The 26,281-nt window shown below is 46.4% G+C and overlaps 1 protein-coding gene across 1 annotated transcript in view; it reads left to right on the top strand.

The window, feature by feature from the left end:
* Nucleotides 1-26,281, top strand: part of LOC142965343 (RNA-binding motif, single-stranded-interacting protein 3-like) — a 256,699-nt gene that overhangs the window by 159,319 nt on the left and 71,099 nt on the right. The window contains exon 7 of the mRNA XM_076106256.1: nt 23,800-23,957. Coding sequence (XP_075962371.1) covers nt 23,800-23,957 — 158 coding nt within the window. The remainder of the gene's footprint in view (nt 1-23,799; nt 23,958-26,281) is intronic.

The raw sequence follows: 26,281 nt of genomic DNA, 5'->3' as shown, positions 1-26,281 counted from the left end.
CCTCAGAATGCTATTTTCACAATCCCTTCTAAAAATGTTTTCCCACGTGACCTGAAGCAGGTTTCTGCATGCTGAACTTCTACACATATATACATATATCTTTATCCAGAGTCAGTGTACTAAAGTAACTTAGACAAACCAACTAACCAATCGAGGGAGCGGTAGACCTGTCTTCATCAAATCACCAGACTTCTTTCACAAAAACAGTCATTTTACCTCGCAGTACACAGGAGTAAATGTACAACCCCACTAAAAAATATGAATCAACCCTTTTCAGTTTTTCCAAATCATCCAGACTTGGCTCAGCTACCTTTGACTGAGCCAGTGATAGCGTTCACATTATTCATAACCTTACTAATTAGCTTACTTTGGTAACCCTGAGTCACTGCTTCTTGCTAATGGCTGAGTGGGCGTTGACATTTATTTTTTTTCCAAACAGAAAAGAACCCAGATGGACCCACCTTTTAATCTTAAGAGTGCAGCATAAATTGGTGGCACCTTGGAAAAACACTGGTGGCCTGCCAGAACAATCGAGACTGAGAAAAGTGTTGATCGATGAGTCTAAAGTGGCAACAGTGACCATACAGTGATTACGCAGGTCCAAGTTGTCTGTGTTTACGTCTACGCTTGTGTGGGTGGACCCACACCAGTTGCGCAAGTGTGACTGCACGGCATGCATCTGTTGGTACCGTGCGTGCGTTTCCTTGCGTGGGCGAGCGGGCTTGTGTGTACGACTCACTGGCTGAGTCGCGTAGTGGTTGAGAGTACAAACTTGGCCGGCACATCAAAAGCAGTGTGTCACGTTGGAGCGGCTTTACTCGGGGCGCCGCTCGCTCTCTGAACTTCCCAGCATTTCAGCTTGTTTACAGTGGCACATGCCAAGCCTCCCCTCCATTTGAAAAGCCTTCACCATGTCGTTAACTCCCTCCCAAAGGGAAACACCCTCCCCCTCCTGGGTATACAGCCTGTCAGAAACACAAAAGAAGAAAATTGCCATTTCTTTGCTTCAGGAGGTGCTGTGTCTGATTCTGTTACTCTGTTGTTTCTTTGCAGAATATTGACAGAGTTCTCGCGGTTTTCACCCTTTGTCTGCCGACTGTGTGTGTGTGTGCAGCGGGAGCCGTGGATGTAAGGTGGAGGAAAAAAGCAGAAGCTAGTGTGAGCTTAAAATCAGATGTTAAGTCCCTGAGCATTAGAGTGAACATCCACATGGCTCAAACAACAGAGGAAGGCGAGAGCAAAACAGGAAGAAAGAAAATTGCTAAGAAAGTAGTTAAGTACGAGAAAGAGAGGATAAATCCTCTTCAAGTGCAGGAGAAAGTTTCACAGGTTGGCGTCTCAAGAGGCCTGGGAGAAAGAGCAGTGCTCCATGGTGGGCTGTGCCCCCCCCCTCCTGATGTTGAAGCCCTCCAGACCTGTACGGTTATCTAAGCTTTCCAGGAAGTACCCAGGAAGCCAGGGACCGTGCTGGGGTCAAACCACCTCTGCCGGCACAGGATGTGTTGGAGCAGAGAAGCAGAGAGGCAGGAGAAGTCATTATCTGTGTGGAGGTCGTATCTAGAAGTAGCCAGGGGGGGGGGGGGGGGGGGTGTAGTGGATGGTTGGAAAAGAACAACGTATCACTCGGATAACTTTTGGGTTTAGGAAACGAAAGCAAACTGCTGACGCGGGGCATTTATATTTCCTGTTGGATAAACTCGTGTTGTATTTAGAGGCTTGGTCTCATTGTTTTCAATGCAAATAAAACAGTGAATTGAAAAAAAAAGGATGCATGCAAGGCCAGGAGGAGGTGTTTTGCTTTCTTCTACATTTATATCTGTGGAGATGTTTGTACATACCGAAATATTACTACACTCTTCCTCTCTCTCTCTTTCTCTCACAAACACGTCCCACGTACAGCCCCCTGTTGCGATGAGGCTTCCTCGGGTTGAAAGGGGGCTCCCCTCGTCGGTGTCGCAACCTGGAGGTTGATGTTTACAGCGTGGGAGTGAGTGATTCCCCCCCCCCCCCCCCCCCCCCCATGCCAAAAATGCAGCACAGAGGTCACACAGCATTAATATTGTAATCCTGTATCTCCACATTGTAATTCTAATCCTGCCACGGTTACACCTACAGTACAGCATGTCAGTGGGCTCACGATGAGTTGGGTCTCAGGATAAAGGATGTCGTGTGTTGAACGGATCTTAGAGTCCTCAGAGATTTCGGGCTCTAAATATAAAACTGATTCGACCTGGATGTGGCTTGGATTGAAGCACAACATGATCCGATTGGACAGGACCCAAGTAGAACAAAGTGGATTAGAACAAAACAGAACCGAAAAAACAAAACAGAGCCACATGGGTTGCTCAGTTGCTTTTGTTTGAGTGCCTGTTCTGCATTTGACTCAGAGGACAGAGACAAACAGTGCACAGAAAGGCTGACGAATTAAGTCATATTTCCTCTGATGAAAGAGTTCTCTTTCATCAGCCGAAGTGGTACACATGGAATCTTTCTTTTTCTTTTTTTTTTTTAGAACTCTGGCCCCATCAAAAATAATTCACTGGAAAGTTGTCAGTGTTTTGCCTTATTTACAGCCTGCAATTAACTTTGTTTTCTGGGAAGGGTTATGTGCCTTGTTCTATATTCTTGACTTTAATACCTTAACATATGCACATATAAATGACAGTTTGCAGACCTCACACACAAACACACACACACACACACACGCACAGATTGGCATGCATGCTGCACTGTCCCAAGTAATCCCCAACAGCTTCAGTTTATCTCAAAACAGATTCCAGGTGCACTCAGCTGACACACATTCCTGCAAGACGCAGAACATACACCGGTGTACTCATGTTCAAACACACACACACACACACACACACACACACACACACCTATGTATGCACGCCGGCATACAAGCACACACACACACACACGTGTCATCCAGGAGAGAGGCCTCCCTCTTCCCTAACAAGTCATTTCACCCTGCCTCCTGCCTCTGTGTGTAATCCTCACCATATCTGACAGAAGGATCCTATTGTCACTGAAAACTCTGAGGCTCTTTCATGGATGCCTAATGATGTTTTATCACGCTCTGGGCATCATGTTCACATTTCCCTGCATGTTGAAAAAAGGATTTAAAAAAAACCTCACTTCGGAATACTTGTGTCAGTTAAAGGGACGATTGATATGCTGTCTTCCCGACTCCCCCCCCCCCCCCCCCCCCCTCTCTCTCTCTCTCTCTCTCTCTCCCTCTTTTCAAGATCTTACATTTTCACTAAAGTCCCCTTCTCTCTGTTATCATTCCACCAGAGGCTCTCAAAAGGAGCTTTGATATTGAAAGCAGGCTTGGCTTGAAAGGCAAGGGTTTAGGGGAATGTAAATGCTGGGGGTCTTTTTAAAGGAAAAGATCTTCCAGTTAACGAACACCTCACGTTCTGGCACTTTCTGCACCGCCGACTTCTTCTTTTTTTCCCCTTCTTCTTCTTCTTCTTCTTCGTATGTGACGAAATGGAGATGAAGACCGGATTCATGAATGTCTTTTTATGCATTTGTATGGATTTAGGTCAATTGAAGTTGATGAAATATTCGGACACATACTAAGGCAAAAACAATGTCAAAAATGTAATCGAGAGATTTTATGCTGAACTCATTTATATTCAAACTCAGGGCCGTTTGAAGTAGAGCGCTTAAATCTCTACTGTATGGTAAACTATTATTTGGAATTATCTTATTTTGCATGGGACATTTTTAGTACACAAGGGTGTCCACCATGGTTGATGTAGAAGTTTAGTATGTTAAAGAAGGGATTGTAGGGGGCTGAGGCTCTGGTTGGGGTATGTTCTCTGATGAATTTACCATGTTCCTGCCACTAGTGTGTGCAGTACTCAGTGTCGAATGTTAGGAGAAACCTCACCAGTGACCAAGAGATTTCAAGATGTCCTCTTCCTCTCCAGACAGGCAGGCATGCAGCTCCCGTCGTGGTTACGATGTCATCTCTGGTCAGATTGACGTAGCAGTAATCAAAGTGTAATGTACTTGGCAGCCTGTGCAGACCTAGCACATCCGTCATGGCGCCCTGCTGAGAATCCCACAGTGAGCGTCTGCTGGAGCTAAGAGACGGCATCCTACGGTTATCCCCCGTCTCTCTCTCTCTCTCTCTCTCTCTCTCTCTCTCTCTCTCTCTCTCTGTCTCCTTTGCACCCTGCCAACACATCACATTCTTCCCATCCAGGCTTCCCCCCTGTGGCTCATGTTGCTACTTCAGCTCTCTGCCATCCCTGCCAACTACTGCTGCCCACGACAAGCACAGTCGACCAGTTTGCCCCAGCCTGCTCTCTTACAGCTCCAAACTATTGTGTGTATATATTTTTTTTTTTTGGAGGTCAGGAAAACAGTAGTAAAAGGGAACATGTCCCTGAAAGAAAAGAAAAACACACACACACTGTTTCTCCCTGCCCTCTCCCGTACACGGCCTTCTTCAAATAGCTCCGCTCCTCACTAATGAGCCCCTGGAGGGTTGCACCCAGCAATCGCTCTCTTCAGACGCCATTACGGCCAGTGTGGCTTCAAAGAGTTGGACGAAACCATCGCCATAACCGGGGACCGCTACCTGCTTGGATAGCTTTAGACATCAGCAGAACCTGCAGTTTGCTAATGGGACTGAACGGACAGGAGTCGTGGGAGCTGTGGAAGTTCATATCCTGAAGTCTGGACTCCCTTTTTTTTTTCTTAGATATTTGCTTTGATGTCTCAGTTGATGTAGATTCAGATAATAGGCCGCGCTCTGACTACATTGTTAAGCAGTGTTTACTTTCTGCTCCTCTACTCTGTTCTACTCAACTCTGCTTCATTTTTCATCGCCGTTATCAGCCTCTGCCCTGTCAAGGTCACCGCTCTTGATGCAGATAATTCTATGGCTAATTAAAAACTCATCATCTCTGTGATGAAAAGATAATATGATTTTTTTTTAAAATCTTATATAGACTATAAAAAAACTAAAGGCAAAACTCTGCGACGCTATGACGGTTCTGCTAATTTGCTGGTATCCTCTGCCAACTGACGGGATGTGCACCTGCAAATGTCAAGTTAATGCAGCCGGTCACCCATCAAGCAGGTTAAATTAATGCTAGGCGGCGAGGTGGAAGTCCCAGTGGTAGCTGTCTCTCCGCCAGCCCCGGTGAGGTTTTTCTTTCGGGGAAGGCTGAGGGGGGTACGAGGGCTCTGATACCCCGCTGTCACCCGCTCGCCTCCCGCTGCATCTGGCAGGTGTAGGACCCACGGGAGCGCTGGCTGCACTCGTCTGGCCCGACAGCTCCACAGGAGCTGTCAGTCTGCCCGGCTACACCGCTGCTCTTTCTACCTCAACAGCACCGATGTAGACCTTAAAGTCAAACCACACACAACGCTGTAGTGCTGTACTAGACTGTGCTGTGCTGCACTAGTGCTCAGGATCTACTTCTTACTTCTACTGAGATCACAACAGGATTTTAAACGCACGTATCTGAGGTAGTCCTTGAAAGTGAAACTTTCTTTTACTTGCCATAATTGTTACTGACAAAATATCTTTGCGCACCTGCATGTGTGACATGTGCGTCAAAAGGGAAGTTACCTTATATTATGACGCTGTATATACCTGATGAACATCATTTAGAAGAAACCTATATAACTAGCATTCTTATTCAATCACCAAATTATTAGATATTTATTTTCCATACCTACACCTGCACAAGGCTAAAGGCCTTTTTCACACCAATACCATATTTAACGTATGCGTTTTTAAAATTCGTTATGCACAGAAACCTTCCACACTGAGTCTGATGCATTTGACTAATCGTTGCGGAAATTTGCAATATGGGACACTAAATGAATTACATCGGTGCAATAGACAACGCCAGGGTTAATGAGTAAATGACATTAGCTGGAAGCTTTTGGCTGTCTAGAGAACAATTACTGCCGTCTAATCTTTTGCACATCCTTTGTTTAGCGATCATCCCGATGTCGAGCGGTTCTGCAATCACCTGCCACGATGTATCTTTAAATTCTGCAGCTCCGTAATGTTTACTTTGTTCGTCGTGAAGTGCTTAGTGCTGGGAGACCGTTGAGAGAAGTGAATCGGTTTTTGGACAAATTTCAATGATAACGGCGCTAGATGGAAGGTGAAAGGAGCACCGAGGCTCCTACAATTCATCCTGAGGAGGAGGACATGGGGGTTTGTGCCAAATTGCATGACAATTTTACAAATAGTTTTTCCCACACATTTAACTCAAAATCACAAATGTCAAACGGTCATAGTGGCACTAGAGGACAATTCAGGGAATAACTACATTCAGGCGAATTCATTCTTCTGTACTAAATTACATAGCAATCCATTCTGTAGCTGTTGCGATATTTCAGTCCGGACCAAAGCGGTGGACTGAATGACTAAAATTGAGAAAAAAACCGCTGGTTAACAATAAAAGACAATACTTCATTGAACTGCACTGTGCTACATTGTCTGCTGTCAGATGTGCTAAAAAGCGGGCACTGTCGGAGGCTTATCGGAGACCAGTAGCAAGATATTTAATGCTGATGGAAACTGATCTCTATTGGTGTATTTTAAAATAAGTCCAAAGTATGATGGCGCCAAATCGACACTGCCCTTTGCACCGTTGGCCAGATAAGTCATCAAGGATGCTCATCTCCAATCTGTCTTCGGCCCTCTAAGGCCAGCTCGTTGAACGGATACACCCGTTTTTCAACAACGGTTTGTGTATTTCCCGCCGTACTGAAGAGGCAATTTCCTTTGCAGCTGAAGTGGCAGTTGTCTTTTGCCTCCTTGTTCAATTAGAGGGGAGGGGGGGGAGCTGGAGGGCTGCAGTAATACTTCTGGTCAAAATAAAAGCTTTTTGTGGAGACATCATGTCATCCATCTCCCAGTAAATGATACATCTTCCTCTTACAGCAGTCTGAATGACCTTGTTTGTGTGGCCCTGTTAGAAGCGAGAGAGACTGCGGGAGGGAGTCTGGAAATGAGGCTGGTCATTGTCTGGAGATGCAGGCGGAGAGATAGAGGCAAAGAGAGAGAGAGAGAGAGAGAGAGAGAGAGAGTGCAGCGGTCTCATCTTCGACCTGCTGCACTCATCGGGGAGGCACCGTGGCACCTTGCATCTGATTAGCCAGACACTCATTAGACCTGACCTTGGATGGCAACATTACAAAACGCCATTGGATTCAAGAGGAAAAGAAACACCGTCATTGCATGTGAGGGGCGGCAGCAGTTATTCCTCCCGTAGACATTGTCTCAGAGAATTGAAGTTTGGGTTGAAGGAAGATTAATATGGAGCGAGGAGAGCGTGCCAGCGAAAAAAGAAAAAGCAGGCTAGTGGAATTTAATGAGTTTTGTGCGTCGGCTGGGGAGCCCGCTCGCGCCACGCTAATTACGCTCTGTAACGAACTGAGATCTGGGGAGCATCGCAGGAAGACAAAGGCTCTGAGCAGTCCAGCAGCAAGCGGCAAGACAAAAACAAAAGAGCTGCATTCACACATTTCAAGCCCACACGGACAGATAGAACTAATGTGAGAGACAGAGAGACGGAGGCATGCTCACAGTTTTTTCTCCAAACCCTTCCCCGGTTGCCCCCCCACGTTAAGGGTAATGAGATGTAGCCGGAGATGGAGAGCTTGAACCTGACAAACGACCCTCTCTATTAGGCTCGCCGGGCACGTGGCGCAGACTCCGGTGGTAGAGACTAAGTTGTGCAGAGACGGCGGGATTGTGAGGATAATTAAATCCACCTCTGTTGACTTCATGCAGTTCCAGCTCTTTAACTAGATAAACAAATACCACATACACACACACACATACACACACACACACACACACACACACACACACACACACACACACTCTCACGCTCGCTCAGAAAAAGAAAAACAGACATTAGAGGCAACACTGCCCCCTTTTGAGAAGGAGTCCAACTGCAGCGTTTGACGAGGTAGTCCCAGCTCTTTCCTTCATTAAGCTGCCGGTGCCTGCAGGGAATCTAATACTCTTCCCACGCCACAGCACACAAACAGCAAACAATCAGGCTGACTTTCAACTGTGACTTTCAGCAGAATGAAACCAGCCTAGTATCCTGCTCTCCAACTCTCTCTCTCTCTCTCTCTCTCTCTCTCTCTCTCTCTCTCTCTCTCTCTCTCTCTCTCTCTCTCTCTCTCTCTCTCTCTCTCTCTCTCTCTCTCTCTCTCTCTCTCTCTCTCTCTCTCTCTCTCTCTCTCTCTCACACACATTCCCTTTCAACTTGGAAGGAGAATTTGCTTCTGGCACAGTTTAAATGAAACTTGCCCTCTCAACGATGGATTCTAACCTTTAATATTCTGGCCCTTTGTTGGCAAGTGTGTATCCAACTTTCATCATGCAATGTGTATCGCTACCACCCTGTGGCTCCAACCCCCACTATGAAATGTCTGTGTGTTGCTCTGCCCAAAGCCCAAGCTACTGTCAGACGAGGAGGTTGAATTTTAACTTTGACTCATTACTGTGTATAAATCGTGCTCTAGTAATTTGAGCGTTTCGCCAAACTCTGCTCTCGTGTATTGCCTCAACTGACATCATGCCATTGAGTATTGCCAGCATGCGACGGCGTTCAGACTCCATCAGGCCATCGTTATTTGTCTGTGTGTTTACCACGCCAATTTCATTAAAGCCGAAGCGACCGAATGCGTGACTGCGGACCTCGTCCTCAACTGTGCCTCCCTACTCTCGAGTGGACTCTCTTCCAGCTGATTTTCCCGTGCGGAAAAGTCCCGTAGCCCCGTCTGCATTCCTTTCCAATTAAGCTGGCGTCATCTGATTCCAATTACTCTAATTATAGCAGCCGGGGATGTTGTGCGAGAGGAGGGCGAGGGAGAGGCGGAGAAGTGGAGAAAGGGAGTAGAACATGGCGAGCCTTCACACTTTAAGAGAGCGGGAATGCAAGTGTAGCCGGGCAGCCTGGAGGTAAATACAACAACAACAGTAACCAACAACAACAAAAAAGGGCTTCACGGCAACAGCTGCAAAGATTTTAGGTCAAACACCGGTCGGTAATGGTGGAAACACATGTTGACGCGCACTCAACAAGGTTAGGCTAATGGAAGGACATGGGTGTTGTTAATCTGGTAAAAGGACATATGACAAATCCCTGCTCCCTGTCTGAAGTCATGTTTGACACCTGCAGGCCTCCGTAGCAATCTCTGATATCAATACACAGAACGACACCGTTCACACGCTAGCGAGCTGCCAGTGCTGCGGGTCATCTCGATTTGTTTTCACAGCCGACTGGTGCCAGGCTGCCGAGCTGCCCTGACTTGTTTGGGAGGGTAAACACATTTCTCTCTCTGTGAGCCTCTGATTCCCTCAGTGCCTGTCAGCGTCTCTCCGCCGGCTTTCCACCCATTGCCTCCACACCATACAGCATGGAATCATTCATTGCGTTCTCCTTTCTTTAATCTCCTCGAGCACACGCATTTCTCACATCACGTTTTGTTCCACACGAACATCATGCGAATAAGTTCCCATAACACATGCGTGTACAAGTACACACACGCATGCACATTTCCTTCCGTCATGTCAGGATGAAAGTCTCATTTGACAGCTGTGGCATCAAACGGCGGGTCCCGTTAGTGATGCAGACGCTCTCAAATTAAGAGCTCATTAGATGCCGTCCGGATAACACGCTGATGAGCCAAGGCGCTTCGTTGAAGGATTTATAGAGAGCAGGCTAGTGTCTCCTACTTTACGTTGGTGTGTTTATTGCGCAGTCTTGTGCAATGGGCCTTAACGCCGCCACCTAGGGCACCGTGTTATTTTTTAGTGTCATTTAACTGAAGCCACAGACAACACATGTTCACACGCTGACTCAAGCAGGAAGATCTACACTACTGTAATGACCGGGGCTTTGACCACGATGAAGTCCTCTTGGATGGCAATGATTAATGATGGACTCATTATGGAAATGATGAAAACCTACAGGGACACATGTGACAGTTAATTATCTGGAGACATAAAGCAGGTGTGGACATCCGAGGGTCTGATTCATTTCAAGTCACCTTGCAAGTGATTTTCCTCTCCCTCTCGACCCGCGAGGACCCCTGGATGAGGTGACCCTCCTCCATCTCGCAGGGTGTCTCGTCCTTCCCTCCGTTTCCCTCTGTCCGTTTCTCTAGAGTCCAGAGTTCACTCACTCTGTCATGCTGTCATGTGGACACTGATGTCCCTGTCTCTGCTGCCAAGACCCATGACATCTGTCTAGACTCGTCTATGCTGTTGGCTTACAAACCAGGGACTTCCCTTCCTGATTACCCAGCAACCATCTCTCATGCTTTTCCTTTTGATTCAATGAGTAGTTCCCGCAAACTAAACTAAAAGACACAGACCCTTCTGGTGCAAAAACGAATACAAAAGGTTTCATGATGTGTAAGAATGTGGCCAATGGTTCTGTGATTGCAGCTCATTTGTCAGTTGTTACTTTTTTAACTACAGATTTATTGCTACCCTCCGAGCTTCCTTCTCCCCTCGCACTCTTTCTGCACTCCTCCCTTCATGGCCTTCCCAACTTCTGGGCAAAAGAGCAGACTCCTCCTTTCTTTCTCTTTTGTTCTGTTTCTCTCTCTTCCTCCCCCCATTGTGTCCCTCTCTCCGTCTCCGGAAAGAGGAAGCCCGTGAGGAGTGCTCTCCAAGTTTTCATGGAATGGGAGTGATGAAGCCGATGAACTCGGTGGGACACCCAGGGTGGGTCGTTACTTTGCTTCCGCTGTGTCATTAGTGTCCATAACAAACACATTATCTCCCGCTGAACCAGCCCTCTTCCAGGCCATTTAGGGTGAGAATCAGAGTGTAACAAGCAGCCGCCCCCTCTATATAGGTCATCTACTGCTAATGACGCTCTCGCTGAAATACACACCGAGGGGATTGGGTTTGGGTTCGGAAACTGTTCTTTTCTGTTTTTGATGGGTCAACAGAATCACTTAGCAGTGGATAATAACCACTTTTTTGGTTGTGTAATGGTTGCAGGTTAGGAACGATTAAGCTTTTATCACCCTTTGGGGTTTTGGTAGTAGCAGCTGTATGGTTAAGAGGCATTTCCCTTCACTGATTCTTAAGCATGTAACAACACACGCCCCACAAGGAATTGTTGATAATGTGACTTCAAAGTGAGTACATGTACTTTATATTATCTTCGCCAGGAGATTATGTATTCAGTCGTGTGTGTGCGCGAGCATGAATGTGCGTCTCTGTGTCCGTCCGTCTATCCTCGTCTATAATCTCCCAAACAGCTGGACCCACCAGCCTAATATTTTGTTGTTCTCATTTATGACTTTATGCTGAAGGACCTCTCGTGAGTGCAGTGATTCACACTTCTTGAAAGCATGTTTTTTGGACTGTTTTGTACCGTCATTGACTGCTGAGTTAGCTAGTTTGGACTCTTGTTTCCACTACGCATTAAGAATTGTTCCTCGCTTGATTTGCATGCCTTGGTAAGACAATTGCATGTGCGCGGTGTATCGCTCAACAGATGAAAAACTGCTGTATATCTGTTTATCTACAGCGTAGATGATGCGTGAGGCATGCGAGTGTATACAAATTGTGGTTCGTATACATTCATCAAACATTACAGTCGTGGTCATTACAGAAACACCTGGCGGAGATCCGCACTCTAAGTGCACTTTTCTATTTTTAAATGTAATTATGATACAAAATATAAGCAATAATACCAGAAATAAGTATGCAAGACATCCACTTTATTGCTATAACTGAATAGACACCAGCATAAATCTATTTTTATTAAAAAAGAATAAAGGCTGGCACACAGAGACACAACATTAAGAGCAGTCTACCTCTACCTAATACATGAAGGTCAAACAGATCTCGACAATTTATTTATTCATTTATTTTTGCTAACTTTGACGTGTCATATTGAAAATACTTCAGTCATGGCCATATTGTGTCAAGGCCACTGCATAATAACGGAAGTATTTATGTCGAAGTCCAGAATGTGAATGCATGCATATTAACGAGGGCCCCAGAGGCAGCTGTCAACAGACGGGAAGCAAAAGGGCTCCCGTGTACAACACATGGATGATGTGTAATGATGTGGTGGTCTGCCAACACTGTCTGGTTTTCTGTCATGTTTTCAATAACGTGTGCATTTTTTCATTTTCTTTTGTTACCATTTTTGCCACAATCATAAAGACATATGGTAGAAGCTCATTTTATTGAGATTTAATTGTGGGTACGTTATGGACTGAGATGCTATAAATAGTGTAGTGTTATTATTTAGTTAGTATTGTTATGTTAACACCTCATTAAACCAGTATTGATGACCCCTCTGTCACCTCAAGACAACATATTGCATTGTTTCCAACAGAAATATATTCAACATGTTATTAAACATTCGGGAAGAAAGTGACATTAATGAGCATTTAATCTGTTCAGCTCAAAACAATTAAAGCCGCTTGTGTTTGAATGTGTCTGAGAGAACACATCAAAACCATTTATTTTGGAAATAAATATTCAGGAATTAATCGACTTCTATTAAGTCTGGATGTCATTTCTTTCCACTATTTATTTAAAAACCAGCGGCATCAATAACCTGTGTTTTTGTGACAGACAGGGAGCTAATTCTCCACATCAGAGTTTTGTTATTGAAAATCATTGCATCAGTTCCACCACTGAACCTGACTGATGTCACATAAATGTTGATTTGTTCTGAGTGGCTTTCCCCGCTCAACACTTCCATTATTGCTTTATTTTTATTTTTTTATTATTACTTTTGTTGTTGCTGTTTTCCATTGAGAAATAATTCTTTAATATATATTTCAATATTTCCCCGACTCTCGCCTCCGCCGCGTTGTCATTCCTCTGCGCGGATGTGACAGCGCTAAGGCGAGGTATTTCTGCCGCGGTTAGACATATGACGCTCACAGCGCTGGAGTAGTTTCACGTGGCAGCCTTAGTGTTCCCCGGTGAGCACTGGCACATTAAGGAATAACAAATGAGCCCATGACCCAGGGTGGTTACTCAGGGTGTGTTTGTGGAGCAGGCAAACAGCGTATGCCATTTGCTGTGCAGTAGATCCATGAGTGCAAATTGCATTGTGCCTCCATTTGGAGAGCAGGTGATGGAGTGTGGAGGGAAACAAAGAGATTGTCACTCTCCTGGTTTGTGATGATGCCGCACCACTTTAGAGGAGGACCCACACATCCTGCCTGTCATCTTAACGCTGAATCTGACTCGTCAAACACACCGTATGTGTGCGCTTTTTAAACTAGATCGGAGCTGCGAGCCGGCGCTCGTGTGTTAGAGAGCGTTTTGAGCGTGTGTGAAAGTCTCGGCTGCATGCCGAAGTGCACGTGACTTCCCCTCCCTGTCCGTAAACTTCCATCCTCTGACCCAGCTGGTTCTGGGTCAAGCAGACATGTGTGCGGGGAGACAGGGGGGGGGGGGGGGGGTGGAGGGGCGTACAGACGCGGCCTTTTGGAGTCACTTAACACACAAGCAACGGCTCATTTGACCCTCGCACCGCCGAGTTTACACGCGTGACGGTTTTATGATGCGGTGAACCCCGTCGAGGGCAGCTCAGAGGGTCGTCTGTGGCGACACTCTGGCAGCAGCGTGCGTTGAATGAGACGGCCGCCCTGAAGTGGAGAGGAGAGCACATGGAGACGTTGGAGACACATTGTAGGAGTTTGTAAGTGCACGGGTCACTGAGCAGCATTTATGCGAACCGAGAGGAAGAGTTCAACCTTTTGTGGTTGCTCTACCAGGAAGGCCCACTCCATAGATGAGACAACTTCAAGGAATGTATTTCGCTGTGGTTGATTCCTGACATGTCGATCCATACTAGATGTAGTGATCCTGCAGCTCGTGGTGTTTAGTCTTTCCTTTCTTTTTCAGTAGATTTGATTAAATTTGTTTAAACATGCGAAGGATCAGCCTCACATTAATGTGTGATCCTACTTGTGTGTTTATTTTCCACCTAAATGCAGTCGTTTATATTTTGTCACGTACCCCCTGTGGTACACAAACCCCTGGTTGGGAACCACTGACCTAGAGCACATAGGGTGTGGGGAGAGCCCTTTAAAGTCCACGGCTGTCCAGCTCCACTGACTACAACGACACAGACCAATAGTTAGTGGTCCACCACTTCCCAGTGCACAAACAAAAAGCAAAACGATAAAACTAGGTACTCACGCATTTGACTTTATAGTTGGAGAATCAAAATGACCACTCCTCCGCATCCAGTCACCGACACGAATGGCACTGCTGGCTGTGAAGTGGACATTCGTCACGTGTGCTGAACTCAGAGCAGGAAGGAGATCCTCCACCAAATATCAAAGCCTCATTTTGGCACACTGCCCCGTACAACAGCTACAGATGTCATGTGTTGAGTTTGGTATTCTAATTCATCTCTGCCCCGTGTAAACGAGCGCGTGTTCTCGGCTATGTGGACGACATGGAAAGAGGAAAATGAGTGTTGTGGTGATTTGAAAAAGAGAAGTTTGAACGGTTTCCTCTGTTAACAGACGAAAGAGGCAGGAGAGAAAAGAGGTTGGGGGGGGGGGAGCTCTTCTACAGAGCGAGAAGTGATCGGTGATTTACAGATACAGTGCATCAGCCCACAGAGATCCTCATGATGGTCAACGGTGGAAATTAAACAGCTCGCCGCCATTTCCTTTGAACGCCCCCGTCCTCCCATCCGAAAGCATCACCTGCACCCTCCGCCTCCACACGATGTCAGCCAGGAGGAATTCAATCTCAGAAATGATATCATGAAAGATGCATAAGACGCAAAAATGCATTTACCCCGGCGACAACACAATGAGCTGTTGTTGCAAACGCCTTAATGGAAAAATATGAAGGTTACGCTGATGAAAATGTATTATGAAACCGGGAAGACATTTGTGAACGTTGCCTGCTCGTGAGCTGAGGGAGCGCGGCCGAGGACGTAACCACAGCTTTATGAGGACTTTAATGTTTCTGCAAAGGCGGGATGAATTTGACTTGAAGTCCTCGTGGGAAGCGTTGCAAATCTTTGCATGCACGTGTGCTGCCCACTTATACTATTGATGCATGAGTTTTGTCTCCTTTTGCTGGAGCACAGGGGTAAGGCGGTCGTGCCCGTCTTCCATGTTAATAATGAATTTTTGATATGAGCTCCACATGAAATTTTAATCTCTGGAATATTAGCTCACCGAGGGAGAGACTAAATCAAATCAGGGGGGTCGTGATTAAGCGGGCGAAGCGCATATCGACCTATTTAAATTCACATTAACCTGGCATCAAAATGTATGAGCCGTGACACTGATGGCAGACATAATTTAGTGGTGTTAAGTCTGTTTTGCAAAAGCAAAAGATATGATCCCTTCATCACACATTATGTAAAAGAGGGAAAATGACGCTCAGTATGGTAGATGATGCTCAGGAATATTAAAGGATGGCTGTTTTTTCTTTCTTTTATGAACAAATCCTTTGAAAATACCTAAAAGCATAATGAATTCCTCATATTAACAAAGACTAATGTAGCGTATTCCTCTGCTAAACACCGCCATTGCTGTCGGAATATTATTAAAAACACATCGATGAGCCCCAGTGTTGCACTCGGTGACCTTTTATCTCTTTACGATGAGCACCGGAATTAAGTTGACTGTGGGTCAATCTGGCCTCCACCATTCTGGTGCTGTAAAAACTCACCAGAGCACCAAATGTGTGTCAATCAGCTGCTGAAATAAATGCACGATTTGCTCTTGAGTAACATTTGCTGAACAAAATCCCAGCATCCTGCTGTATCAGCAAAAGGTTGTTTTTCACCCTTTTTCAAGATGAAAGACTTGGAAAGGTACCGATATGCCACAGACAGCGCAGGGAAGTGTTGAGATATGAACTCACACGTTGTTGGTTTTGGTCTTTTCATGGGATTGGTTGACAGTAAGAATAAGAAAGTGATGAGATCAAACTAGACCCATTGCAAAAACGGGCCCGGGTTGTAGAGTTGGGGGCCAATGGCAAGTTGGCCTTGCTCTGACCGCACCCATCTTCGATCTCAACCTATGTTTTTATCTCAATTACACGACTGTACAGTTTTGTGAATGCATCTTGGAACGATCGTGACACAATCCGTCCACTGACAGACACGTAAACGTCTTCTGTGGTAGTTCCCGCTACAGCAGGTGTCTCCAGATTTGCCGCGAAGACTCGCACACAGACTGGAAAACATCAGCAGCGTCGCCGTGGGGCTGGCAAAGATGCAGAACAACATCAGCACACTTTAACATATTCAGTGTTCGAAGCTGAAGTGGTACTCAATCTGTATTTTATGGTGGTGAGCCACAGAAAATATCACTTGAGATTTCACACCCTATCAAAATTCATATGAAGGGTTTGACCTTGGAATGTGCTCCATGCAGCCCATGATCCGACCTGTACCTTTGCTTCAATTGACATGCGTAGTTAAATCCAACATGTACATACCAAACACCGGTTTTTGTGCCTCATGCCGGATGAATATTTCACCAGCGACGCCAGCAGAGAGCAGGCCCAGCTGAGAGAGTTAGTAAAACAAAGCCCCACCGCTGTGTTAGCAAACTCCGGGGCTCAATAATGTATCACCCACTTTTGTTCCTTACACAGCATCTATCATCTCTGCATAACACAGAGGAGCGAGAAAGCCGTTTTCCATGAGCAGTAATAAGACAAAGATTGACTGTGTGTGTGTGTGTGTGTGTGTGTGTGCAGATCACATACGTATATATGTGTGTGTGTGTGTGTGTGTGTGCATGGCTGCGAGTTTGTGCATGTAGGAGATGCTGTGCTGTGCGGGACTGATGTGCGTAATTATGTGAGCGAATGAGTGTAGGTCTTAAAACCTACCTAAACACCTCAGTGCCTCTGGGCCGCTAGGACACACTTAGCTGTCATTGGCTTGGATCGCACTCATGGGAAGCATTCCGTGGCGGAATAATGTGATGGATTAAGCTGTGCTCTGCAGCAACGTATGGTAATTTGTACGACTTTTATGTAATCGGCTAACATTGTATTCCAGCCAAATGGAAACGCTGCGTGAGCAAGGTGAACCTCTAATCCCGCTCCTGCGCTTGATGTTCCGATATTTTTTTTAAAATCTTTTGTATCTTGTGAAAAAACATGTTTAAAAAAAAAAAAAACGATGATAAGAATATTGATGAATTGTGTGCCCTGTGACTTTGAATTACTTTTTAGAAAATGGTGCTGAGAGGTTAATTAATAGACATGTGGTGCGTGCAGGATCTTGTTGAGCCTCCTAATGTGAATACATGAAATGACTGATCAGGTTGGGAGCTTACACTGAGGATGATGACAGATCAGGAAAGAATCTTCTTAGTCTGGTCTAAATCGTTTCCTCTCCTGTGTTTAGGACTTAAGAATTGGTGAAAAATGGTTTTGCCGGCATAATCTTTCTACGTTCGCTTAAAACATCATTTCCCCCCCCCCCCCCCCCCCCCCCCCAAAAAAACAGTAGGGGTTGATTTAACATAAATCAGAAGATCAAGAGGGAAACAAATATCTGTTCTGGGAGCTGCAATGCTATCCGTGTATAACTGATCTCATCTTCTCACATCCTCTTGAATGTATTTTCTCGTACAGGTTTTGATACGTGTACTTGTGATGTGTGTCACATTTGAACAGAAACATAACTTCCTCTCAAATCACTACAGGTGTATGTGCCAAGGTGATTACAGCAACGCCAGAGAATAAGGCTTAAATCACTCCCTTAAGCACTGACAACTGTCTGCCCACTCAGCATGTCTTCATTGTGAGTCTCTAAACCCCGCCAATACCCGTTTATCGCAGCACTATTACAGCAATGTTTAAATGACGTTGATTTGGGCTGTTTGTTCAGACGTGATATGGTAATTGGATTTGAAAATGGCCGCCCTGGGTGATGGCTCCGATCCTCCGCCTCACAGCACTCTGTTTCCAACAGAAGGTTTGAATCAGGAATGTGGATTTCATCACCCCCCCCCCCCCCCCCCCCCCCCCCCCTCCTCACGTGTTACCAGCTTGCGCTCTTGCCACCTTTCCTTTACTCCGTATCGTGCTGCTCTGTGACTGAGCGCCTGCAGGTCGGAGACGTTTGTGCATATGTTGGATTGTATCGCGCTTTAGTATAACTCTGGAGTGTTTGTAGCGTTGATCACGTGTATCTCTGCCAGTAAATGTGTTGTTTCACTATTTTCCGATAGCACTTACACAGAGGGGGGGCCAATGAGCAAAAAAACATGACCTATCACATTGGACAATGTATATTCATAGCTGTGGCCACCCCTGACTAATACAGGATTGATACAACAACAACAAAAAAAAAGCTGCTCTTTGTGTGCAGCAACTTAACAAAATGTAATTCCTCCATCAAACTCCCACCATGAAGCCTTGCATGCTCTTGTATCGTCGAGCCTGCTGCAGCTCGGCTCTGTATCTCCTGCGAGCGGCTGCGTCGGTGGACAGAGGCGGGCTGTGATGAGGACACGCTGTAAATGTGAAGTCTCGGGCGTTGATGGGGTTTGAAGCCGCGTGTCACGGAAGGGGCTGGCAAACCGACAGAATGGCAGAGTGTCGAGGGAGCGCTTTGACAACGGCTTCTACAAAGTATAGCGTGATCCTGCCGCCCACTCCTCAGTGGCAGCAGTGAATGTGGAAGCGCTCATCACAGGGCAGTAAGCTGACCAGCTGACTAGCCGGCTGTTAGAATGACGCCTCCTTTGTAGTTGCTACCTTTTTGACTCCGAATTCTCCGGCTCCTCGCATATTAAACTTTTGACGTGAGCTGATGTGCTCATACGCTTTCTCCTTTCATCCAACTCCCCAATCCCGCACCCCTCTTCCTCCTTCCCTCCACTTGGTCGGTCCGCTTGTCTTCTGAATGCTTTTCCCCCAGACTCAGGCTCCCACAGCAAGATCTGAGTGCAGATCCTCAACCTCTATACAAGAGGCACAGGAACTGGCATCTGCAAACCTGTCAGCAACACGTCCTCACAGCAGCAGCAACACATCAACTACTGCTTCCTCGCTCATACACATGTGCACACACCCTCGGCGGGTAGCGTTGAGGAGCAGCCGAGAAGAGCCCGCAGAGCCAATTATACAATACAGCTCTAATGTCTTGAGCCAGCTAAACGGATGGAGGACGAGGAGAGGAGAAAGAAGGCTGGAGGAGAGGGTAATGATGGGGTAGGAAGGACAAGCGGGTATCAGGTAGTGGGAGGAACGGAAGAGAGAGACGGCGGGAGGTCGCTCAAGAAATAAAGTGTTGACAAAAAGTTTGAGAAAGAGAGGCGATGGAGAGGTCAGCGGTATGAAAAGGGGAGAAAAGAAAGACAGAATGGGGTAAAGGGAACGTGGCATGAGAAAAGAGAGTGAGGGCAGCTCAACGTGGCGTTAGATGCAGTGCCCCCGGTCAAGACAACGCAACTTTTATTATCATTTTAACGGATACAGCCCTGAGAGCCCCATAGGCGGAACGTGAGACTTCTATCGGCTGACGTCTCTTTTCCCTCAAGCGGTGTCAAAGGCAACAAGGGCTCCCTTTAATGTGTTATATCTGCCTGTCATGTCAGCTGTCTTCCTCTGCAGCGTTCCTACCTTTTCCCTCTTTCACCTTTTGCACTGTGATCTACAACTCCTATTTTCTCTTCTTCCTTTTACATATTCTTTTTTTTGCTTAACCCAGATCACCGCCATCTTTTTATTATTTTTTTTTTTTCCCTCTCTGCTAATACTCCCCCCCCCCCCTGTAGCATAGTAATGTTCTCAGAAATTACAGTGAGGTAAACAGAGCAGGGTGTCGAAATAACAGCTACAGGGCTGTCAGCTCTAGCGCGTGGGCCATCCGTCAGCGCGAAATGACACGTCCCCCCCCCCCCCCCCTCCCCCTCCTCTGTCACACACACAGTTGGGTTCCTCCTGGTGGCAAGGTGAAGGAATTATGCTCATGAAAGGCGCTGCGCAGCCTGGAGCCTTTCCATTAGCCCTCTACGACACCGGTCAATGGCGAGGGGACGGACGCAAACGCCCTCACACACACAAAGCAAAAAAAGAAACCGGCACAGCATTACATTGTATAGATTCGATGGAACAAACGCACACGCATAATTACCCTGAGATGGAATATGTACACACACACACACACACACACCTTAATTACCGTTTCGTTCATAGCCTGACAGCAGAGCGTGTGCGAAGGCTGACATTAAAGGAAATTAAATCTCCTCGTGGAATGGGGCGGCCCATCTCACCTCCCGTCAGAATGCTCCCATTCCCACTCCCCCACCGTAACCTTCTCATCTGGGTATTTAGGGCTTTGTGGCGCAGAACGTCATCAAAGAGGAAACTTAGCGAGGCGGCCGTGCGTAGACGAGGCCCCCCCACGATAATCCCCCAGCAAAACGGAGCCCTCCGCTATTAGCCCACGCGCACGAATCACCTCGCCGCGTCCTGTCGCACCGCCTTCGCCGCGTGTACCGTCACATGCTTATGGGAGACGGTGCTTTCATTCTAAAAGCACGCGCTCGCGCACACACACACACACACACACACACACATAAACTCTCGTATCATTGGCTTAACCCAGTGACTAGAGTCAGTCAGTTGACTCTTTGATCCACACACTCCTGTCTGCATTGGAATACGAAGCGTGTTTGACATAATCCTGAAAAACATCGCCTCACATAACCGATGAAACTCAAAGGAAGGCACAGCTGCACGGCTACAAACACCAAAGGGACTTAGAGAGTGACACGTGTACAGTAGTTTTTTATTTATTTTTACTTGCAGATTTAATTAAGCCTCATTCACTGCCAAATCCTGTGTTATACAAACTCTTGTGAGCTCTTTCTGCAGCACGTAAATGTGCCAAACCTGCAGAGGAGGGAGGAGTGCAGTTAGCCCCAAAGTTGGGTAATTGAGTTCCTGGTTAAAGGAGAAAGAGCTGCGGTTTTTCACATCAGGCATCGGCTTTCTCCCAAAGGCTTTAATCAGATCAAACATGTCCTGTCAGATAAGACGGCTAATTAATCAGGGGAGGGACCAGTCTTCTCCTCTGACAGATGGAGAGATGGAGGCAGGGCGCTGGTGGAGGCACTTCCTCTCCTCTTCCTTAACCTCTTCCTCCGTCGTCAGCGGAGAGCAAAACAAGACGGAGTGAGGCGGTGTCGCCTCTGGCGAAGCACAGCGAGTCTGTAAAGATTCTCAAAGACGGTGTTTATGTGCAGGCGGCAAGTGAAGTGTCTCCACAACCCCCTACTGAGAAGAAGACAGACTTCAGTGCTGAAGTTGCTGTTTACAGTACTGCATATGCGTGTGAGAAAACATCACTGAAAATTCATGTTTCTGATCTTTTTGAGGCATTTATTTGACGCTGAATCAACTGATATCAAAGTAGTGCTAAACAATTATCCATCTGGCTTAAAAACAGTGTTATGTGCATATTGTTAATTTTCTTTGGGCAAAAGTCAGTTAGTTCTTCAACTTGACCGTACTTACCCTGTAAAGCGCTTTGATGAATCGTGTGCCTACGCAAGCATGAGACTGTTTAAGTGTTTTATATCGTTAGATAGCGAAGATGCATGTGTTTGGTAAGTAGTGAGCATAAAGCTGGTTAAATGAGACTTGGATTATACTGCATGTGGGCATTTGTCTTTTTCAAAACACCACGGGCTGGTGATTGATATACAAATGGCCATTTTGTGGGTGAAGAATTCCTTTGAAGTTTATTAGACTATTGCGGAATCCATTTTATACTATGGGTTATAATTCCATAATTGTAATAGATGTATGTCTTGCTAAATGATTGTTATTTCTTCAGGATACATCTAGTAGCCTTCCTTATTATTACATAACAGAGCCCAACTATAACACAGATTTTTGCCCTTCTAAATGGCGAAGTTTAAAAGTTTTAAAGGCTGGATTAACATTCAGGGTGAGAGCACATTCTACTTTGCATTCATTGCATTAAATACATACATTTCAAGTGCAGTTCGCAAAGGCAGCCTCCAGTCACCCATTCACAGTTATCCAAAAGATCAACATCTATTAATTATCTTTAAGTTGAAAACATTCTTTTGACTACCTCTTAATTTATGAATAGATTATTCAAGATGAATCCTCTGCAAACACCTGTGAAAGGAAGAGGATGTAAATCCATTTCAAATGTTGCAGTATTCACTCGTCACATTACGCTAGCCACCAACCACAGCGTGGGTGCCTTTTTGTAATGTTGCTTTTTGGCATTGTTAGCTTTAACCAGCTGGTCCTGGCTGCTGTCGGATGAAAGGTTTGGAGATGGGGATGTTGGGATGTTGGGATAAAGAGGAGATGTGATGAACGAGAGCTGGTGACGGATCACAATCGGGCATCGTGAAGATACACCATCAGAGATAAGGATGGCATAATGTGGTTTCATGTTTAATCTGGCTGACTTGCAGCATAGATGGATGGATAGATGGTTCGCGCTGGCTCCCTGGCACAGTGACTGATTGACTGGCGGGACTGGGGCTGCTGTTTCCAGCTGTTCCTACTGTAGCTAGCTCACAGGCTCCTCTGATAGCACAGGCTCAATCCACCGCCAGCTGTGCGGCTTCACCTAGCTAGCAGCAGCCCCTGGGCACAACAGGGAAAACGCTTTTGCTGTACAATCCACACTACACAGCTTTTCAGTCTCTAGTCCTCGTTCGACATAAATGTACAAAGAGTAGAATTTTCCAACACGTTCTCACTCCTAAAGTCAAATACCAATGCTTGGTCAGAGCGGCTGATACTGACTCACCGAGGCACCCTTTAACGGCTGTATGATAACTCCAATGCGTCGGCATTAGACGGTCAGAGCAACTGACGTAGTATAAAGAGCGAGAAGTCCGTGTAGAAAGGAGGTCAGAGTCGATGGATGGGTCAGACAGACACAGGCTTTCTCCCAGAAGGCCGCTGTTTGTGTCTCGTGTGACACCAAGTCAACATTGACGGCACATACATGACTCACGCAACAAACGCAGTTATTTTAACACAAACAGCGACCTTTTCCTAAGCCTAATCAAGTGGTTTTGTTGCCTAAACCGAGTTGTTTTTTTTAACACTATTCATGTAACAAGCGGAAACTGCCACGCCGTCCACTGACACGTCCAAAACAGCCGCTGGAGGGGTACCTTGAGGGTCATAATTTTTTGCATAAGGGCCGGTGACCAAGAAAAAACCAACAAAAGTGTGCGGCGGTGTCTTTATCTGAGGGGACCCTGCCCTCTGCCTGTATTTTTTCTTTTCATGTTGCTGTGTTCAGGGCGTTTCTGGGTGTTTCTTTGCCTTTCGCTCTGCCTCTGCTTCCAGCTGTCACTCATCGGCCTCTTCTCCCCCGGGGGTCCTGTCCTGCCCTGGCTGGCACAGTAATCGGTGTCGTCTGAGTCGAAAGCCATAGGATACATTCTCCCATTAGCTAGCTAAACTGAAGATTGCTAAACTCTCCATAGTGTCATTGAGCCGTGGAGGAGGAGCAACTTCTACTGTTGTGTTTGCAAATCCTACTTATTTACTTACTTGTGAGCAGTTCAATGTGTGAGCGTCAATAATGCCAAAGTTCAGACAGAGTTTGGCTCGACTGTTGGCGGGATTGAGACGTGTTACGTGATGGCCCACGACACAGAGCTCATGCATATTTCATGATTCCTACACTTGTTGGTGATACATTATTTCTCATCTTTTCCTCTCCTTCCCCCCAACCCCTATTCTCCTCTATCCGTCCTCCCCTACTATTCTCACTCCTGGCCCTCCAGCAACAGGAGCAGGACCCCACCAACCTGTACATCTCCAACCTGCCGGTGTCCATGGATGAGCAGGAGCTGGAGAACATGCTGAAGCCCCTGGGTCACGTCATCTCCACGAGGATACTGAGGGATGCCAACGGGGTCAGCAGAGGAGTCGGCTTCGCCAGGTACACAAAAGTGATGCTCTGGGAGCAATATTTGATTTTTAAGTAAAGGACGTATTCCATACTTATTCCGGACATGTTTGTTGCGGTTTTGTTTTCCTGCCCTTCTGGTACTCGATGGAAGCTGCAGCAGTAACGATGAATAATTTGCAAATGGATTAGACCCATGTGCAAACACTCTCACAAATGCACAGACCGAAGTGCACACAAATGGACACAAAAACATGCACTGTAAAGGCACACACTTGTACTTACTATGTGCATACACACATTCACTCTAACAAAGACCCTTGTCAGATGATTCCTCCATGCCTCCATGCAGTGGAAACTTTAACAGGTGATTTGTCTTTGTTCATGTCTGTGCATTAAAGTCTGTGTGCATCTGTGTATGAGCGCACATGCCTATAGGTTCTTAGAAATAAAGGTGTTTACTGAGAACCATACTGGGTTCCTCGACTTGCCCCCATACGAGAACAACCTATGAGAGATTCTAGAGAAGACCCTTCTATGGTGTAATGATTCCACCCAGAACTTGCTCGAAGGGTACTAACAAGAACTCTTCCACTGAGAACATTTTTAATATACCGAGGATTTCATCTAGAACCCACCCATGGGGTTCTACTGAGAACCCTTTTATATTTCATGGGTTTCATCTAGAACCCATCCAGGGGGTTCTTCCAATTACCACTTTATACCCCAATAGTTTCATCTAGAACCCTTCAGGGGGTTCTGCAGAGATCCATTTAACGTTCCAAGCGTTTCATTTAGAACCCACCAGGGGAGGATCTTTTAACATCCATGCTTTCAACAAACCTTGACGAACAATTTCTTCCAAGAAGGGGTTTTCAGAAGCATATAGTTCTGCGTAGAACCTCAGCCTTTAAGGAAGAACCAATTTGGAACCCTTATGATCAGGCCCAAACATCCATTAGTATACCAATGGGTGCTTGGGCCGGTACATTCTCACATACCTGCAATTAACCCCTTGTCCAGAGTAGCCAGGGCTGCTATATTTCCACCACCAATCCAAACACTGTACGGTTTATTACTTTTTCTACTTAGAAAAGTTTCCACTTCAGCTTGTTAATCCCCCAAAGTCATAAACCGCTCTGTCCTTGTCCTCGGGCGGCAGCCACCGGGCTCTCATTCCTCTCCACACATTCCTCCCTTGTTTACCCAGAGGAGGCCACAGAGCCGCCATCTTGCAGGGATTTCTCTTAATCACTTGCTCTGGCTGAACTCCTCTCCTATTCCCTGCTCTTTTACCGAGGTTTACAGCAGGACAGACCAGCACAAACGCACACAAACAGGCATTTATGCACAAATATGAGCATATGCACGGACTGGCCTCAACGCATGTGCGTGCACGTGTGCATGTTACACCAACACGCGCATTAGTGAGCAGACTCTCGCGCGTACGCACACACACACACAGACAGGCAGGCAGCCTCCTGCAGACCAACAAGCAGAGCACAGCAACAACCTGCCACAGGCCACCTGTTCAAGCAGCCCTCAGTCGGGGAACCGAGACATGATGGAAAAGGGAGGAGAGAGAGGGACAGGAGTGTGAAACAATGGCCAGGTGAAGAAGAACTAATCATAGAGGTTATTATAAAGAGAAAGACAAGGTGATGGGAAGGAGAAGGCGGTATGAGACGGTGAAAGATTGAGGAATAGAAAGTGAACGACTGTGGGCGTCTGGAAGAAAATGTGAGAAGTGATCGAGTGGCATTTGGTTAGATATGGAGTTTAAAAAAATCAAATGAAGAAGAGAGAGGTACAGAAGATTTTATTGTCTAAGTAAAGATCAAGAAAAGAAGCCAGAAAGAGATTCTCACACAAAATAAATCAATGTGTTTTATGAATTGTGGAGCTCCCGTTAGCTGTGTCAACAGACAGACAGCGAGACAGACAGACAGCTGCTGAGGGTTGGGCCATGAGGGGCATTAGAGAGAGTAAACTGAGCTAAGTGTTTGTGGGCCGATCCATTACTGTTATCAGAGCCCATTACTCCAGCCCCGGCGCTAATCATTGCAGACAGCAGCACCTGATGCCATTAAACCGGCAGCACACAGAGAGAAGCCGGCCTGCCCCACCGCCTACCTGACTGAACGACTACCCCGGAGGTTGGTGGACAGTCGGGCTGACCCGTTTGTTTCCCTGCGACTGCCTTAACAGCCCGTCTGCCTTATTTACGCCTCGTTCACCCACCTGTTTTCTGTCTACCTATACCTACTTGAAAGAGTGAAGGAGAGACGGCGTTGAGGAGGAGGCAAGCACTGAATAGCCAGAGGGCGCGTGAGGAGGATGATAAAGAGCGCCGGAGA

This window comes from Anarhichas minor, unplaced genomic scaffold, assembly GCF_050575085.1.
Source record: "Anarhichas minor isolate MPS153535 unplaced genomic scaffold, ASM5057508v1 ptg000033l, whole genome shotgun sequence".
Classification (NCBI taxonomy): Eukaryota; Metazoa; Chordata; class Actinopteri; order Perciformes; family Anarhichadidae; genus Anarhichas; species Anarhichas minor.
The sequence above is the reverse complement of the archived record's forward strand: the minus strand, read 5'-3'. Positions and strand labels throughout refer to the sequence as shown.